General features: G+C 43.1%; 2 protein-coding genes across 11 annotated transcripts in view; one reads left to right on the top strand and one right to left on the bottom strand.

The window, feature by feature from the left end:
* LOC118216931 (C-Jun-amino-terminal kinase-interacting protein 4-like) overlaps nucleotides 1-11952 on the bottom strand; it is a 28930-nt gene extending 16978 nt beyond the window's left edge. For 3 of the 5 annotated variants that reach the window (XM_035398562.1, XM_035398563.1, XM_035398564.1), the window contains exons 1-4: nucleotides 11397-11952; nucleotides 8844-8964; nucleotides 4607-4677; nucleotides 2726-2814 (exon numbers count right to left, since the gene is read on the bottom strand). In XM_035398562.1, the coding sequence (XP_035254453.1) occupies nucleotides 2726-2814; nucleotides 4607-4677; nucleotides 8844-8964; nucleotides 11397-11696 (581 nt within the window). In that variant the 5' untranslated portion in view covers nucleotides 11697-11952. Of the gene's footprint in view, nucleotides 1-478; nucleotides 751-965; nucleotides 1244-2725; nucleotides 2815-4606; nucleotides 4678-8843; nucleotides 8965-11396 lie in introns of those variants that run through there. The other 2 variants (XM_035398565.1, XM_035398566.1) reach the window with 2 other exon arrangements.
* Nucleotides 11953-12576: 624 nt separating this feature from the next.
* LOC118216937 (lipid droplet assembly factor 1-like) lies at nucleotides 12577-16752 on the top strand. 6 transcript variants are annotated; one of them, XM_035398578.1, is made up of 5 exons: nucleotides 12577-12888; nucleotides 13937-14045; nucleotides 14211-14379; nucleotides 14851-14989; nucleotides 15526-16752. In XM_035398578.1, the coding sequence occupies exons 2-5, from the start codon at nucleotides 13950-13952 to the stop codon at nucleotides 15587-15589; spliced, it is 468 nt and encodes a 155-aa protein (XP_035254469.1). In that variant the 5' UTR covers nucleotides 12577-12888; nucleotides 13937-13949; the 3' UTR covers nucleotides 15590-16752. The 6 variants fall into 6 exon arrangements, with proteins under 6 accessions (XP_035254469.1, XP_035254468.1, XP_035254467.1 ...); XM_035398577.1 differs by having other exon boundaries at nucleotides 12577-12898; XM_035398576.1 differs by having other exon boundaries at nucleotides 12578-12884.
* The last annotated feature ends 1693 nt before the right edge of the window (nucleotides 16753-18445 follow it).

The raw sequence follows: 18445 nt of genomic DNA, 5'->3' as shown, positions 1-18445 counted from the left end.
CTCATTACTTGACTTCTGAATTTTTAACTAGTTTTAATAAACTTGCTCAGCACAGTCTAACCATATTTACATGAAAGTTCATACAGTAGAGCCCACTGCTCTGAACAATAGTATAGCACTGAATGCATTTTTCCTCTGAAAACCAAAAAGCAGAAAAAACTACACAAAACAGTAGGAGTGATCCTGTTATAGCTTATCCAGCACAGAATGACCCAATCAAAGTGAACCCTTTAGAATAATTCAATCACAGCACATCCAGCACAGAATGATCCAATCACAGCACATCATTACAGAATGATCCAATCACAGCCGATCCGGCATAAGATGACGCAATCAAAGTACACCTTTTAGAATAAATCAATCACAGCACATCCAGCACTGAATAATCCAATCACAGCACATCCATTGCAGAATGATCCAATCACAACACATGCAACACAGAATTATCCAATCACAGCGCTACAGAGTAACTCCAAACCTTCTCTGTGCAAGCTGCACAGCACCTGCCATCCTTTATCTGAGGACCAAAAAATAACAACATTGATAAATACGCACAACAAACAACACAACACTCAAAAGTTAACTGAAACCCGAAGAGCGCCTGCTCCAATCATTCCCTCTGGTGAGCAGCCATTTTGATATCCCCATCGTTACTGTGCGTTTACAGGTGCAGAAACGCCACTCCACTGTTCTACAGAGACCAGGAAGCAACACAGCCCCTCCCCCCTCCCCCTCACTGAGAGAGAGAAATACAACACACACCTGTGCGCACAGACACACGCAAAACAGGAACACTGCGCAAGGACAGGAGAGAAGAGGGAGGAAGAGGGAAACGAGAGGGCAGAGAGAAATAAACAGACAGAGAGAAAGGGGGGGGGGATTGAAAGATGGAGAGAGATTGGGGGCGAGAGAGACGGGAAAGGGGGATGGAGGAGGAGGAGGGGGCGGGGAGAGGCGCAGAGTACCTGCCGATCCGGGGCAGAGACTGAGTGAGGGCAGGGATGCCGGTGGAGACGGAGTAGTGCACCAGCAGCAGGACGGAGAGCGAGACCACCACGGCGGCGTTGACCACCGCCGCCCCGCCCACGCACCCGAACACAAACAGCAGCATGCAGCGGGGACTCATATCGCCGCGCACCGCGTACCGCCACCGCGCACGGCACCGCTAAACCAGCCCCAGCTCAGCTCAGCCCAGCCGCTGCGCAGATAACAACAGCCCCGTCAGCGGCCCAACAGACGGGCGGGGGGAGGGATGACATCATCCTCAGAGCTAGCCAGTGAGAGAGTGGGGGGGGGGGAGAGAGAGAGAGAGAGAGAGAGAGGGATTCTGGCCACTTGTTTTCTCTCTCAAATCTCACCCTCCCACGTCCTCTCGCTCCCTTCCTCCCTTTCTCAAACTCTTCGTTCACCCTCTTTCCTGTCCCCGTCTCGCTCCCAAATTAGCCAGCACATTAAATACACCGAGATGAATGTAAGATCTAGACCTATTCATTTTTATGTTCATTGTTTCCAACAGAACCAAATGAAATGACTCCAGCTCTGAAGCACCTCCCTATTCTTCAGGTACATATGCAAGTTATAGCACCATATGTGACCTGACTTAATAAAGTACTATAAAGGCTCTTAAAAACCTAAACTTCCAAATGACAACATTACTGTAATTACTGTAACTCAGCATACCGCTACTCAGAATTCCAAACTTTTGCCAGCGTTTAGTAACACTCAGACCATGACATTGGTCGGCCAGTATCTGTATGGGCTTCAGGGTCACCTGTCCTCATCTTATGATGACTTGTTCTCTGTAATGTAAGAGCCACTGGCTCAACTTGCCCCATGTCATAAGACTCCATTTCCCTTACAGCCACCAAAAAGGAGTAGCACAGTTTATCTACAGGCTGCACTCACCCCACCCCATGATTAGAAAGTTACCTCAACAGTGAGTTTCTAGCATAAAACAGCATTTAGAAAAGCATCATGTTGGTTACTTAGCCCACATTTACGACTGATAGAAAACAGGCCGTTGGCCTTAATTAATACTAGTAGCTAATCCAAAGGGGAAAAAAAAGATTTCAAGTAGATTATTTTGACTTTCAAAATTACAGATATCTCAGTTACAAACGACCCCCAAACCCAAAGTGTTCCCATCTGTGAGGAATATAGCCACGAGTACTCAAAGAGTTAGGTGAGAGCATCTTAAACCACTGGCAGGTATTTTAAGATCTTCAGAAACTGTAGAAATACCGGACGACTGGAAGCAAGGTAATATAATACCAATATATAAGGAAGAGGACTGAACTGACCCAGGAAACTACAGGCCTATTAGTTTAATTTGTATCACGTGTAACATACTGGAATCTATCATTAGAGACAAGTTAGAATAATTTATTATAAATAACAACATTCCAAGGGATATCAACATGGTTTTTGCAACGGAAAGTCAAGACTGACAAACCTTTTAGCAACCAGGTGTTTGGATTGTAGCAAGGGTCATGAAACTATATATTTAGATTTCCATTTGATAAGGTACCACATGTAATATGCCCGCAGTCAATAACTACCCTCTACCAAGAATCTCACAGCTAGTGTAAGCACATACACAGCTCTCTGTCTGATAGGTTTCAGTCAGAGTTTGTGTGGGACAGATGGACGGGTAGATTTTATCCAATAAGAACACGATTTCCCAGCCACCTCCGGTGCCATGGCGACTTGGGAGAATGGTTCTTACCGAATTCTCCCCAGTGTTCCGCCCTCAGTTCCTTCTCCAAGCTGCTGGAGTTTACTGCGTTCCAGGAGCTCCATGTAGGTGTGAATCATCTGTAACCAATGCAGGAAACAGACCAGTTACAGCCAATCAAAGCAAAGCACTACAGTGATTGCCATGACCGGCCCAGCCATCACTATATTGAGTACCATCCAAACTCTTGCTCTTAAACCAGTGACCTATAAAGGGATGACTGACAGCTGTCACACCTCACCCCCATGAGATTCCTCCACCCCAAGGTTGTACACCAGAGGGGAGAGAAAGATGAAGAGGATGGGTGGATTTCTCGCACCTTTCTCCCCTCCCTTCTACCCTCTCCCCTCTCCCCTCATCCATCCCTCAATCTTTCTCTCTCTCGGATCTTTTCAACCTGATAAAGTCATTTTGTCTGTGACCCAGGAACTGACTGAATGAATCCTGATAAATGCATGTTGGGGTAGAAGATGCTAAATGTGGCTCAACTATTTGTTAAAAGATCCTTCAACCTAAAAAAAGTACCAGTGTGCTTTTAGAATACCAGTGTGCCTGTAATACTTATTCCGGTGGCCACTACTGAGCAATGATGCAAAATTTTGCTCCTAATCTTTGTTCACCTCTTGACTGCTGTGATTAATCCCCCGACCCACTGGTAACTGGACAGATACTTGAAAGAACATGGCTCTTCTGTGTCTCACACAGACTGTGGCAAAAGCACTGGGGTGTCACTCCAGCCCTGGAGGGCCATAATGTTTGAAGGTTGTTGTGGTTTCCTTTCATATATGCATGTAAAGGAAACCACAATAACCTGTATGAATGCATGGGGGTTAACAATACAGTGTTTCTCTTAAAGGTTGGGGGGGAGGGTCTCCTCTACTGCGAGATGAGAGACACTGTTACCATGGAAACAGCGAACCAATATCAGAATTGATTTGGAATGTCTAATCATATCAACAGGGCGGTCTGCTCATTCGGCAGTCACTCTGCAGTTCTCCAGCTGAGCTGCGCAGTCATTCTGCAGTCCCCCAGCTGAGCTGGGCAGTCACACTGCAGTCCACCAGCTGAGCTGTGCAGACACTCTGCAGTTCTCCAGCTGAGCAGCGCAGTCACACTGCAGTTCTCCAGTGGAACTGCGCATTCCCCTCATTAGAAGAGTGTCATTCATGCACAGCTGGCACATGCAGACAGCAGGTACATCATTGTCCAGTGGAGGCACAGGAATGTGACAGGGACAGCTCCACTAGCTGCAGCCCACAGACCACCCCACACAGTTTTTTAGAGAAACTCCTTACCCTCCTTACCCTTGGGCCTTACCCTCAGATAGGTACAGACCTACTCCAGGAAACCACATTATTGGGCCGTATATTAGGGCCTTGCCCCAGGCCGAGGGGAACCCCTTTTTTCTGAATAGCTGCTGCTGTGTTCCCTTGCATTTGTGGTGGACATGCCCTGCCCTGGCCGGTGGAGTATTCCCTGTTTCTAGTTTCCCCTTTCATTGTTTATGGTTGTATTTCAGTTCTGGGACTAGTAAAAGGCTGCAAGCCAAATATTTTTTGAATTGTTTGTGCCGCCTGTTCACCACATATACTGAATTCATATGATATATAAACAGTTTTAAACTCAGTTCTCCCTTTTTGTACCCAATAATAAAAAATGTCCAACTATAACAAAAGCACAAGCTATGAACAGTGAGCATTCATAATGTATCAACCCTCCCTTCCACACACACCTCCTATAACATCCCAACACACACCTCCTGTACACTGCAGACCCCCCCCCCACCCCCCCCCCATCGCCCCAACACACACCTCCTGTACACTGCAGACCCCCCCCCCCCCCCAGACAAGATTTGCCCCTCTCCAACCTCACCTCTGTGTGCCTCTGATGGAGGGAGTTAAACTCTTTCTTCAGCTCCGCCTCGCGCTCCTCCAACCTGCTGACTGAAAGATAAGCTCTGATTGGTCTGTCATTCTGTCCCTTACAGACACAATGCTCTCTAGCGGTCAGAATGATTGTTTCATGTTCTTTCAGCTTGAACTGTGCTAATGCATCAGAGAGTTCTACATTCACATTCATATTCAAAAACAGGTGACATTCAAAAACAACACCCAGGCGTGAATATGGTCATGATGGTTGAAAAATGTATGCACACTTTGTGTTGACCCAATATAACTGAACTAAAACCTATAATCCAGACCTGCTGGCATTAGCAGATCTTTTCACAATACAAATACGTTCAGAGATTCTCAGCTGCCACGTTCCACCCTACCATTATCTTAACGGACAAGTTTGCAATAGGAGTTCCCATTGTAGTGCACACAAGGAATGTGTGTGTATGGTGGGGGGGTGGGGGGGCTTATTTCATTTTCTCATTGAATTCAAATGTTTCAGTAAGACTGTAAGAGACATAGAACTTTCAGTGTTAGGAATATGGAGCTTGCTGTTAAGGCACCGTTCTGGTTCTAGCACATGGAAGGGTCGCACCATCCAGGATAAAATCCCAACCCTGCCAGTGTCGACTGCAACCTGTAGCCCTGCAGGGCACCTGCAAGTCTACCAAATAAGCTGCACATGAAGTGTGAAGTGTCATCCTCCAACTCACATCTGTGCAAGCTCGACTCGCAAGCTGCAGCGTGATAATAAGTGTGGCTTGGCATTGTGTGCTTCGGAGGAGAGCATGTGGATGTCTCTCAAAAGCAGAGGTTCCAGCAATGAGTGCTGATATATACAAGTGGGGAGAAAAGGGGGGGAAACAGCATTTTAAAAGAATATGTAGCTGGCAATCTGTTTAGTCTGTTCTGTGCTGTAAACATTCCTGAGAATTTTTTAAAAGCCACACATTGCAGTGACAGTAAGTGACCACAAGGTGTCCTTAGTTTAACAGGAACGAGAGACGTGACACTCAGCTGATGCCAACAGCATATTGAGAACACACAAAATCTACCATTTGATTTTTTGGAAGCTTGGAGGTGATTTAAACCTATAATCCCTCTTTTTGCTGTCAGTTTTTTTAATAAGACTATGACTTATTATTATTCGGATTCGGGGGGGGGGGGGGGGGGGGGAGTCTGCTCCATGTTGAGTTCTCTCATAGCCTCTATCCAACGTTACACGGGCAGAGAGAGAGTATCTGGAACTCCGGCACATAGCAGCTGCCTCGTGACGGCGAACCTATCATAAAGCTAGCTGGCATTCAAAACCCGTTTCAGAGGGTCTTAGAAAGACGTTATGTCTACACTGCATGAGTGACCACACCATTTAAAAAGCAAGACAGTGCTAGGGAGATGAATTTGATTGACCTATGGTTTCATGCAGTTTTATTAAATAATGTAATGATAAAAAATGTATGGTATACATGGTATAAAATAACTGTATGTTATAAAACGAGAAGGAACTATTTTTTCTTGATAGAATCATTGTTTTCATAAAATTAACAACCAGAGGTTTTTGCTTAACAACGGTGCAAATAGAACTACCAACCAGAGTTTCTGCATAACGACGGTCCAAATAGAACTACCAACCAGAGTTTTGCTATGCCCAAACGCCCGCAGAAGAACATTTTATTTCAGCTGATTAAATCATAAAACTTAATTTAGTTAAAAATAAAAAGAGAGAGAGAGATGAAAAGTACAGCATGAGGATGTGGAAATATATTTAATTCATAATTAATTATATGCCAATATTAAATCGATTTGATGCTTTGAAGGCACAACAACTGCATTGCCAATGAATATTAGGTTACTATATACAACGTTTGTCCGATTTAACCTGACTTCTGGTATAAACCACGGATAAACCACCAGGTCTTCTATCCGAATACAGATACACAGACAGATAATTTTGTTGGTTGAACAGATACAGATACAGATAATGACGTCTCTGCACACCCCTAGTGGACACCCCTTCTAATTAGTGGTTTTGGCTATTTCAGCCACACCCATTGCTAACAGGTGCATAAAATCAAACATACAGCCATGCAAACATTGGCAGGAGAATGGGTCGTACTAAAGAGCTCAGTAATATTCAACGTGGCACTGTCATAGGATGCCACCTTTCCAACAAGTCAGTTTGTCAAATTTCTGCCCTGCTAGAGCTGCCCCAGTCAACTGTAAGTCTTGTTATATTTAAGTGGAAATGTACAGGAGCAACAACAGCTCAGCCGCGAAGCGGTAGGCCATACAAGATCACAGTGAGGTTGCAACACTCACTTCAGAGTGTACAAGAACTGTTTGTCAAGAGCTTCATGAAATGGGTTTTCATGGTACACAAGCCTAAGATCACCATATGCAATGCCAAGCATGGGCTGGAGTGGTGTTAAGCACACCACCATTGGAGTCTGGAGCAGTGGAAACATGTTCTTTGGAGTGATGAATCATGCTTCACTATCTGGCAGTCTGACGAACGAATCAGGGTTTGGAAAAATTCATAGTGCCAACTGGACTGGCCCGAATAATCCCAAATGTAAAGTTTGGTGGAGGGGAAATAACGGCCAGTGGCTATTTTTCATGGTTTTGGCTAGGCCCCTTAGTTCCACTGAAGGAAAATCTTAATGCTAAAGCATACAATAACATTCTAGAGAACTGTGCACTTCCAACTTTGTGGCAACAGTTTGGGGAAAGCCCTTTCCTGTTTCAGCATGACAATGCATAAAGCAAGGTCCATAAAGAAATGGTTTGCTGAGTTAGGTGTGGAAGAACTTGACTGGCTTGCACAGAGCTCTGACCTCTACCACAACAAACGCCTTTGGGATGAATTTGAATACCGACTGCGAGGCTGTCCTTATGTCCAACATCAGTGCCAACCTCACTAATGCTTGTGTGGCTGAATGGAAGCGAATCCCCACAGCCATGTTCCAAAATCTGCTGGAAAGCCTTCCCAGAAGAGTGGAGGCTCTTACAGCAGCAAATCCAATAAATTTTGAAATTAGATGTTCAGCATACATATGGGTGTGATGTTCAGGTATCCATACTTTTGGAAAAGTAGCATATCTGTAATTTACCCATGCAGCCATGGCTTCATTATCATGTAAAAGGTAGCTCATTCGGTTCAGGCACCGCGCTGAAGTGCATGGATGAGCCCCATGGTCTCGGATGGATTCCAAACCATGTCAGTGCTAGTGTGGCCGGTACCTCCATAGGGCGACACGCAATTGCTAGCTTAGTTGTAGTCTGTGGTGTGAAAAGAAGCAGTTGGTGACATCACGTGTTTCTGAGGAGAGCCGCAAATGTCAACGTTCTCCCAAATCAGCAGTGGTATCCGTGCATGTGGCTGTGGTTACAGCCTAAACGTCCCAAGTTAGGGTGGGAATTGGATCTGTACAGCCCCAAGTTGGGTGCCAAAAATTGTATTTTTTTTGTTTAAAAAAAATGTAAAAGAGCCTTTAAATGCAAAGCGTCTAAACTCTAAGTTTTTTTATTTATTAATTACTTTTTAACTTTATTACTTTATGTTAGTCTATACATGTAAGTCTACAAGTTTGTGTTGTGTCTTCTAAAAACTAAAAGTGTGTTTCGTGCGGTTTAATTAAGGGCATGTGACCTCTGACCTTAACCATTACATGCATCTTAAATCTCTTGAAGTTTGCATATGCAATCTAACAGGAGGGGGCAGTTGTCCTGAGGTACAACAGGACACACACTCAGGGGAACAGAATCAGGTAAACACTTTCATTTTTTCAATCATTTCAAAGGTCTGTATTATCCAGTACAGTATTCATTTGTCAGGATGAATTATTTCACAGGGATTTTCTTATTCCTATGCAGTAATCCTCTTACACAAGCATAGTTTGGCAGTAAAGCCACTCAGCTCTCATACAGGGAGTGGGTTACAAAGCCCCCTAAGTATAATCCAATTAATGTCACCCTCAGTCTAAAATCTCTGCCTTTCATGCGCATATATATACAGAGTGTTTGAGAGTGTGAATGTGTGTTCGTAGGGATGTAAAGGTCCGTAGGTGTGGATGCATCCGTGTGTGTGTAGATGTATAGTTGTATCGGTGTATGTGTGTGTGAGTGTGTAGGTGTGTGTGTCTCTGTATGCGTGTGTGCGTGTGTGCATGCATCTGTGTGTGCATGAGCTGCGCTTGCATTGAGATAGACAGACTCACTCTGGTCAGCATAGTTCTTGGTCCGGAGCTCTAGTTGTCGGGCATGTGACTGCAGTGTCTCCACTCGGCCCTGCAGCTCCTTCTTCTCCTGTTCCTGGGAATCCTCAAACTCGATAAACTTCTGCAGATAGACACACAGAGCGGGAGACAGACGGAAGGAGAAAGGGAGAGTTCTGCTGTCACTCGCTGAACAAGCTTTACAAAAAAACCCAGTTCTGCTGGAGCATTTCTGTCAGAACCGGGCCCTGACAGTAAACTTAAGAGTAAAATAATGATCTTCATTGTCAGGAAAACAGGTCCTTGTTTCCATAGGCAACACTACACTACAACACACCCTAAATTACACTGAGCTTTATCTATCACACAATCAGGATGCTTTACCACATGAATCCAGTAGAAGACCGTTACCAACCATCTCTCCTTAAAACAAGTACATGACCATGGTTAAACTGCACAGCACCATGGGTAAACCCCAGAGGACCCTGGGTAAACCGTACAGGACCACAGTTAAACATCATCCTGCGACAGTCCCCTAAAATAATGATAAAACCCTGACTGAGCAGGTGAATCACACACACCTTTGCACTTACATTATCTCATTTCACAGCACATTAGTCACAGTCAAGCCTGACATGCAGCTGGTAAGTAAAGCTTGCCTCTTCATAGAAGGTGTGAAATCTCTCGCACATTAGGACATGGCTGTCAAAGCCCTTTCTTACAGGACCTGTCTATGTGTCACTTCATTACCCTGGCTTAATTGACTTTATTTGTAAATTAGCTTCTACAATGTGAGCTGGAACATTTCCCCAAGTTATGCTGTTGTGCAGGGAATATGTCTAATTTTTTTATTGTTATTCATCATTTCAACCAATAATCAGCTCAGCAGTTGTGTCATGTACCCTGTTCCTACTGTAGAGCTAGAACCAGGCTCACTTAAAGGTATAAAGCCTGGTTCTGGTTCAACAGTATGTGAGGTATAAGAGAGTATTACAAATTACTGAACATATAATTTATGGATGACATGATACTCCATACCACAGTGATAAACACACACACAAATACACACAGACACAGTCAGGTTGTAGGCAGGATGAATGTGTGCGTACAGTCTGAGGGGCACAAATACAGGCTCAGAAATAGGTCAGGGTTGATAATGAGCCCGGCTCAGGCATCCCATCAGAAAATTAACCCTGCAAAACTTATACAGCTCACTATGTGATTAAATGTCTAAAAATGCACCATGACAGGACATATCCCTGATAGCATGGGCTATGTCAAAACATACAGCACAGCTACAGTATATGCAAATTACCGAAGTGAACTGGAGAACAGGTTCTCACCACCTAAGTGGGAAAGTAGCGCTGGTTTTGCTTAACAGTGGTTTGTATTCTGCTTCTGACAAAGGCACCAAGAACATCAACAATATGATGATACAGAAAAAACAGTGATAGACCAGGAGCCAATAGGGAGAGGGAATACTGTCACGTGAAGAGGGGGTACTTACGTCTCCGCTGAGATAAGTACTGTAGTTATTAAGAAGGAGATGAAAGTTTGCATGTTCTCCCAGGGTACTTGTTGGGCTTTTTTGAATACACTTTTCTTTTTTCACTCATTCTGTTTCCATTAAATGGACTATTAAGAATGTGGCTGAGCTTTGGTTCTGTTTGTGCAGAACCTAAGTATGGTACTTCCAAAAGTTACACTATAATATTAAATATTACTCCTATTTCAAATGCCAAAGTTTACACCTTGTTTTTGCTCTACATTTCAGGAAAACATAAAAAATGCAGCTAGCTATATAAGTCCACAACTGCACCTAAATCTTTTTCTATATTGTTCTCTTTAGTATTTTCTTTCATTTGTTCAAGGATGAGAACATTAGTGTAGTGACTTGGCTTCTTCTTCTAATGCACACTGCACAACACACCAGTGGTTGACCTGAGTTCCAGTGTAAAGAGCTTTCTTTGCATTACATGAAATGCACTATATAAATACAATCCATGGCAATCCATTGTGCATTTCCTGAGATTTAGCGATGGCCCGTTCCCTACTTACATGACAACGTGTCACTGAAAATGTAGCTAACTAGCTACATAATAAATGGGTTATCACTACAGGGCTCAGATAAACTCGTCTATTTGAAAGCCAAAACGGTTATATTGTAACCAAATAACCAGCTAGCTTGTTGTATGGTTACGTATAAAGTTATGAGCAACACAAAAGATTGCCACGAATTGATAACGTGGGGTTGACAGGTTGACAGTGAAGAAGAACGGTGCACGATGTATCTAACACAATTAACTGCTCGGTGATCTAACAGCACGGATTGTCAGATCTCTGTTCACCAGTGTACTTATTTTCCTTAGCTCGCGACATTCATGCATTTCCCGAGGCACTGACCAGTCCGCGTGCATATGTGTGTACGTCTGGTGAGCTATCTAGACAGTCACGGGAATCACTATTTTTGCAGCTTGGAAGCCACCGTTAACTAGCTAGCCTGGTGATATTATGTCGGACTGTATGAGCTACGTCCTCCGCTCCCGGCCAGCTTACCTCCTCAGCGTGTTTCCTCAGCGCTTTCTCCCGCTCGTACTGGGTTATGAGCTGTTCGTTGTCTTCCTTGAGCAACTCCAGCTCTACTTCATGCTCCTGGTTCTCCGCGAACACGGAGTCTAAATTCTCCAACACCGCTACAACCAGCGGCATCAATTCCTTCACCACATCCTCGTCGTACTTGCCGATAAGCCTCTCGAACTCGCGGTAGATGGAGCCGGCCAGGCCGGATACCCGCTCCGACATCATAGCCGACGTCCCCGGGTCGTCCTGGTACACAACTCCATCCTCCAACTCCATTTTCCTCTCACCCCCTCCTTGCGCTTACGTCCTGCTTTTTTGTTATTAGATTTCCTCCACCAGTATTTTAAAAAATAAAACACCACTGAAATTCCTTCGAATAATTTATATTTTCAATTAAATATCTGGTTAAGTGGCGAATGCTCCCTTAAAGGGACCGGTGTTATGTGTTTTTCTATTTTCCTCCGGCCTCCCTTCAACAGCTGAGTTGTTGACCAGACATCGCGTAATGACGTCACATTCTTGAACCGGGAGTGACAATTTACAATGTTGGAAAAGGGGTAGATAGTGTTGTTCATCAGGGGTATAAAATTATAATTTTGCACATTTTCATAAACGGCTCAGTCTCGAATATTGAACAGCTAGCATTTGGCTGTTTTTGAACGCTGTGTGATTTGACATTTAAATTCTCTCTCCCTTGTATTGAGATTTTATTCCAGATACTAAATCTAGCCACAGCTACTTGCGTGTTATTTGTATAGGCCTAAGCATGCATACTCAGGTTTAACATTATGATCCTCGTTAGTGCAACATTGTACTCGGCAAGTAGCATATTATTAAAACAAGCAGACTTTGGAGTTCAGTTAAGTAAACCCATCCTACGTCTCACAGAGTCAGACAAATTATTAGCCCATATTTAACTAACTAATGGAAATTATGCACTTCGTTTTATTCTTCAAGCGAGTCTACTTAAAAATACGGAGGTCCGTCGATCAATTCAGAGCAAAATGGATGAGAGATAAGGGGGCTGTGGACCACTGATCTCAGATCAGTGATCTACATATACAGCTCTCTGCGCCCCCTTGCTGTTGGGCAGGAGCGCGCATGCATACCAATACCCTTTCCGAAAAAGTTGAAATATCACTACGTCGCTAGAATTTAAATATTCTGCGGATTGTAGGCTAATGTGACTGACTGCAACATGGCCGCCCATAAGAAGACATGGTTTATACTTCATTAAGTTACCGCCTGCTTTAGAAGAGATTTAAAACGTGGTTTTCTGTGTCAGCATCGTGGGTTTTAAATAAGTGTGATAATATGAAATTATGTCACGATATTAGATAGATCCTGTTGCGCCGATGTAACACTTGTGGGTAGGGACAGCAGAGCTAGAACTATTCAGCTACATATCTTGGTTCCGGCTGCAGTCGAACGTGTATCTTAAGGAGTGGCTGTCTCGTAAGAAAAGCAAGTACATCATTGTAATTTTGGTTTTCCTAAAACATTTGATACGTGGCATACACGGACATTTGTCATCACGTTCGTAATGTATCGGCTCCTCTCGCGAAGGCGCACCCTGGCCGTCTAGATTCAGGCTGCGCTGCGTCGTCGTCATCAGTCATAGACAGACTGAAAAGCTTGAGCTGTCCATAAGAATCATTTTACTTTGATCTTGCTCCTCCTGTGGCAGGTAGTCAGACCGTTTTTTTAAAATCAACACCTCTTCTCTGTCGTACTGTAAACAGGGGATAAATAATCGCCCGCGTATGAAATTGACTTTCAGATATATTTTGTTCTAGAAATGCGATTAAGCCAACTAGCTGTATTATCTCTAGGAGAGTAGCTAGCTTGCTAGCTACAACGTTAGGTTTTCAGGACCAAATAAAGACGGCCTAAAACAAAGGTTCGCGCTTGCTAAAGTATTCATTTATAGTATGATTAATTTTTAGTCGTGTGCGTTACACGCTTTACCATATAACACCGTTTTCAGTTTTCAGCTGTCAAGTAGGTTAGTGAGCTACAGGTCAAAATGAATTCAGTCCAGTACTAAAATAAAAATACGTCATTACTCATTCGTTACACACGTTTAGCTAGTACATTATTTGTCCTGGTTGGCACACTGATATATTGTCACTACAAATAACCGCCTCAGGTTATTTTTGTAGGTTATACCGGGAGGGTAGATGTACCTGTTTAGGGTTTTACTCACTTTCCCAGGAGGCTGCATTTGGTTAGAATGGAAGTTCCTTTCCTCATCACAAAATTCACTCTTCTGAAATCTCACACAAATTACATGCTTTTCTCACTTCGGACTTGTATTCTAATTGTAATGTGAAACTGTTGTATGTAATATTAACTGTTATGTGTATGAATCAGTTGGCAGTTATCTGACGTCTAACTCATATCATCATTCCTTTCAGATTCTTTGTCGTTTCAGACTGTGCTCTGGAATGTAACTTAAAATTTCACGACCCTCACCACTGACTGTGTCCTCTTTCCTTATGTTGGCCATGATCAAGACTCAATCCCACAATGCAATGCAGCAATGTGGTCTCACTGCGCAGGGTGTTTCTCCAGTTCCAGAGCAGATTCTGCACTTTGATGGAAAGCCTGAATTCTGACCCCAAGGTAAACACACAGGCTCTGCCCTTAACAGAAACACATCTATTAATGTAATGTTAATGTAGTCCTATTCACTATTATAATGAACCATCACCTCTTACCGTGTCTAATGGGAGTTGTATTATAGTTCCAAATCCAGACATATGGTCCCCCATGTTTGTGGTTCTGTAGATGGCTGAATTCATGAACACATCTTTGGGGAAGTACCTAAATGGCCACCCATTTCTTGCACTGTCCTTGCTGGTTTTTGGTGCCTTGGCGACAGTACCTGTTGGTCTCTTCCTGGTCTTTGCCATGGTAACGTTCATCTCTGCCACCGTGGGCTTTGTGTTATTGGAGGGTAAGTGTGTGTGCTATTACAGTTTCCAGAATTTAATGCATATGTTCACTTTAGCCCTATTCTAATGGGATGAATTCCGCCCAAGGATGTCCTGCGATTGGAATTTTTACCTATTACTCCTGTGATTTTAATCTCGTCAGAATCTGCCATGTTGTTAATTTTTACCTTGCTGAAAAGTACATTTTACGGACTGAATTGCCTACTGTTTTTTTTTGGGAGGGAAAGTAGGTAACCAAGGTCCTCTGGTAATACTAGTCCTGTGTGAATAGGCATCTCAGTAATTTGCTGCAGAATGCTCCGCTTTTTTTGCTGTGGATTTTTTTTATACAGTCGGAATGTTTTGCTGGGATTACATTACAGGACCTCCTCAAGTAAAAGCTATCCTGCCAGAATAGGGCTATCGTCAGTGAATTTGTTTGCAGGGGCTGTTGCCTGTGATAGGCTGTGCAGTAAGCGGTTTTCTCTCCGCAGTGTTCCTGCTTACACTGGGGGGCGCCACACTGCTGTGCGTACTCTGTGGTGTTGCCATGGTTGCTGTCATTGTCTCCTTCATCCTCAGTGCCATCTACATCACCACCTCAAACTTGCTGAACTTATACTACAGCCAAAGGTACCAGTGAATGGTGAAAATGTTGCAGTTTAGGTCACAGTTGTCTGCACACTTGTGCAAGGCTGGCAGTATGAGGTGGGCTTGACTGGCAGAAGGGGGCGGAGTCAGTACGGTGAGGCTGCTCTCAGCGTGAAGCACTTGCCCTGTTGTGACAATTTGTCTTGTAAAAACCATAATGAAAAATATTTGGACATTTACCCTATTAATTATCAGGGTGTCTTATGAAATCAATACATACCTTAAAGACCCACAATATATCTTCATAAATAATAAGTATGAAAATGGGGAATGGACTGAATATTTTTACATATGTGGTGGTTTCCGTTTTTAAAATGTCAGGGTGTCTTATGAAATCAATACATACCATAAAGACCCACAATATATCTTCATAAATAATAAGTATGAAAATGGGGAATGGACTGAATATTTTTACATATGTGGTGGTTTCCGTTTTTAAAATGTAAGCTGCACAAATGAGTGCTTTCAAGATGACCTTATCTTTTTTTAACTGTCTACTGTCTGTCATGTTTCCATAGGGTTTCAGAGGAGAAGAGTGATGCGACAAAAACTCTGGGGTCTGAGAACCTGAGAGGCCAATGACTGGTACCACTTTACCTCAACTCCACCCCACAACCAAAATTCCCTGTAGGCACAGCCTGTATCAAAAATCACTAAACCACAAAAATATACCTATATTAAATTAATCATAAAATCTGCCAGTATCAAAAATGAAATACCTGCATCATAATCTCCATGCTGTGCTTCTGAGCATTAAGCACTCCATTTCATTATACCCATAATCCCTCTGTGGACACAGACAGCACCCAAAGCAGAATTAAAGGAATGTTCCTGATGCCACACAGTCAGACACTGAGACTCCTACCATGTTTACAACAATCAAAACATTTAAGCCTCAGTAAATGCCTTTTTTGAGGAAACTCAGTTTTAGTATTTAAATGGAAATCACATCTTTCACTGCCAGTTCTCAAGCTGTGCCTGACTCACTGCATCAATGACTAGGTTTACATGCACGCTAATATTACCAATATTAGCCGAAATATAGCCTTCTAACTTGGGTCATATAGACATACTATTATTTTAATCAAATTCACTTCATGATAGCACAATGTATAGCATAGACCTTGTAAGGGTACAGCATATATAGCCTTGTTACTGAAATCATGGTCCTTGAGAGCCAATAACTGCTGATTTTCTACCCTCCCTTTACCTGGGAGTCAGGTGTGATGACAGTCTAGCCAATCAGTAGCCTATAAAGGCACAATGTGTAGGATATACCCTATGAGGGCACAGTGTTCAGAATATACCCAAGAAGTGTGTGCAGTGTGTAGGGTATACCATTTGACTTGTGTGGTTTTGGGATCCAGTACATAGCAGAAATGCAAGTAATGATGTTTTGGAGAAGTGGTATAATTTCAGTCTGTAAGTGTGTGAACAGGGGTTTCCCCAAACAGAAAGCTGTTGTGTTGTAAGAGGGATCTCAGCCTTATATCTTTACTTTGGTAAACAACAGCAGATCTCTCAAATGAGAATAAAAAATAAAAAACAGGATTGCATTCACATAAAATTATGCATGCTGAAAACATATGTGGGATGAAAACATGCTGCTTTGCTTCTGTTGCACTATGAACTTGCTTTGACCATTTTTAAAATGTAATTTCTATAGTCTATGTAAAGAAATTTTTTGAAATTGTGTATCATGTTTGTATAAGATTACTTTACATTAAAGAAAAAAGCTCCTTGCAGTCCCTGTCAGCTCAGTATCCTGGAAAGGCCACAAAATTATTTTTAAAAATTAAGTTGCGGAAAACAAGCCTGAATGAATGGATAAATATTGTTTGTTTGTATTTATTTTAATGTCCCGAATCCTTGAACTTGATATAGCGTACATCAGAATCAGTTGTTTAACTAGCCAAGAATAATCCCCCAAAGCACCAATTTCATCTATAGGGAAGTACACTACATTTCCAAAAGTATGTGGACACCCCTTCTAATGAGTGGTTTTGGCTATTTCAGCCACACCCATTGCCAACAGGTGCATAAAATCAACATACAGCCATGCAATCTCCATTGACAAACATTTGCAGTAGAATGGGTCATACTGAAGAGCTCAGTGACATTCAACGTGGCACTGTCATAGGATGCCACCTTTACAACAAGTCAGTTTGTCAAATGTCTGCCCTGCTAGAGCTGTCCCAGTCAACTGTAAGTGCTGTTATATTGAAGTGGAAACGTACAGGAGCAATAACAGCCCAGCCGCAAAGCGGTAGACCACACAAGCTCAGAACGGGACTGCCGAGTGCTGAAGCATGTAGTGCATAAAAATCTGCCCTCGGTTGTACAAGAACTGTCCATCAAGAGCTTCATGAAATGGGTTTCCACGACCGAGGAGCCATACACAAGCCTAAGATCGCCATGCACAATGCCAAGCCTCGGTTGGAGTGGTGTAAAGCACACAGTCATTGGACTGTGGAGCAGTGGAAACGCATTCTCTGGAGCGATGAATCACACTTCACTATCTGGCAGTCTGACAAACTAATCTGGGTGTGTGCAACTGTACTGGCCCGAATAGTGCCAACTGTAAAGTTTGGTGGAGGAGGAATAATGGTTGGGGCTGTTTTTCATGGTTTGGCTAGGGCCCTTAGTTCCAGAGAAGGGAAATCTTAATGCTACAGCACATAATGACATTCTAGAGAATTGTGCACTTCCAACATTGTGGCAACAGTTTGGGGAAGCCCCTTTCCAGTCTCAGCAGGACAGTGCCCCCATGCACAAAGCAAGGTCCATAAAGAAATGGTTTGCAGTTTGGTGGGGAAGAATTGAATGGCCTGCATAGAGCCCTGACCTCTACCCCATCAAACACCTTTGGGATGAATTGGAATGCCGACCGCAAGCCAGGCCTTGCACCCAACATCAGTGCCCAACTTCACTAATGGTCTTGTGACTGAATGGAAGCAAATCCCTACAGCCATTTTCCAAAATCTTCTGGAAAGCCTTCCCAGAAGAGCGGAAGCTGTTTCAGCAGCAAAAGGGGGTCAAAATCCATATTAATGGCCCTATTTCTAGAATGAGATGTTCAACAAGTACATACGGGTGAGATATTCAGGTGTCGACATACAGTACTTTTGGAATGTAGTGTACCTAAGCCTTTATCGACAGCAGAGAGGAGTAGGCAATACAGAGGCGACTGGCTGTATTTTCAGTCTGCATGAACTACATTACTACAAGTATTCTGGTTTGAATGGGAGTCAAAGGGTTGTTTTTTTTTTAGTGTGGTTGCCTTAGGCATTTTTTGCATTGCACTGGCGTTCAACATTATCACACAAGCAATTTTTTCTCAAATTAAATTTGATTTTTAAACAATACATTATCGGTAAGGAAGTCAAGAAAAAAAATATTAAGATGGAAAGTGAAAGAAAGTTATGAGACGCCAGTCGA

This window comes from Anguilla anguilla, chromosome 17, assembly GCF_013347855.1.
Source record: "Anguilla anguilla isolate fAngAng1 chromosome 17, fAngAng1.pri, whole genome shotgun sequence".
Lineage (NCBI taxonomy): Eukaryota > Metazoa > Chordata > Actinopteri > Anguilliformes > Anguillidae > Anguilla > Anguilla anguilla.
This window is presented reverse-complemented; position numbering and strand designations above follow the sequence as displayed.

What these genes read in the sequence shown, in the direction of transcription:
- LOC118216937 (XM_035398578.1), top strand. Translation starts at nt 13,950, where the DNA reads ATGCAATGCAGCAATGTGGTCTCACTGCGCAGGGTGTTTCTCCAGTTC. An exon ending in GCCTGAATTCTGACCCCAAG is followed by an intron (nt 14,046 to 14,210) that starts GTAAACACACAG and finishes GTGGTTCTGTAG; the next exon opens with ATGGCTGAATTCATGAACAC. An exon ending in AACTTATACTACAGCCAAAG is followed by an intron (nt 14,990 to 15,525) that starts GTACCAGTGAAT and finishes ATGTTTCCATAG; the next exon opens with GGTTTCAGAGGAGAAGAGTG.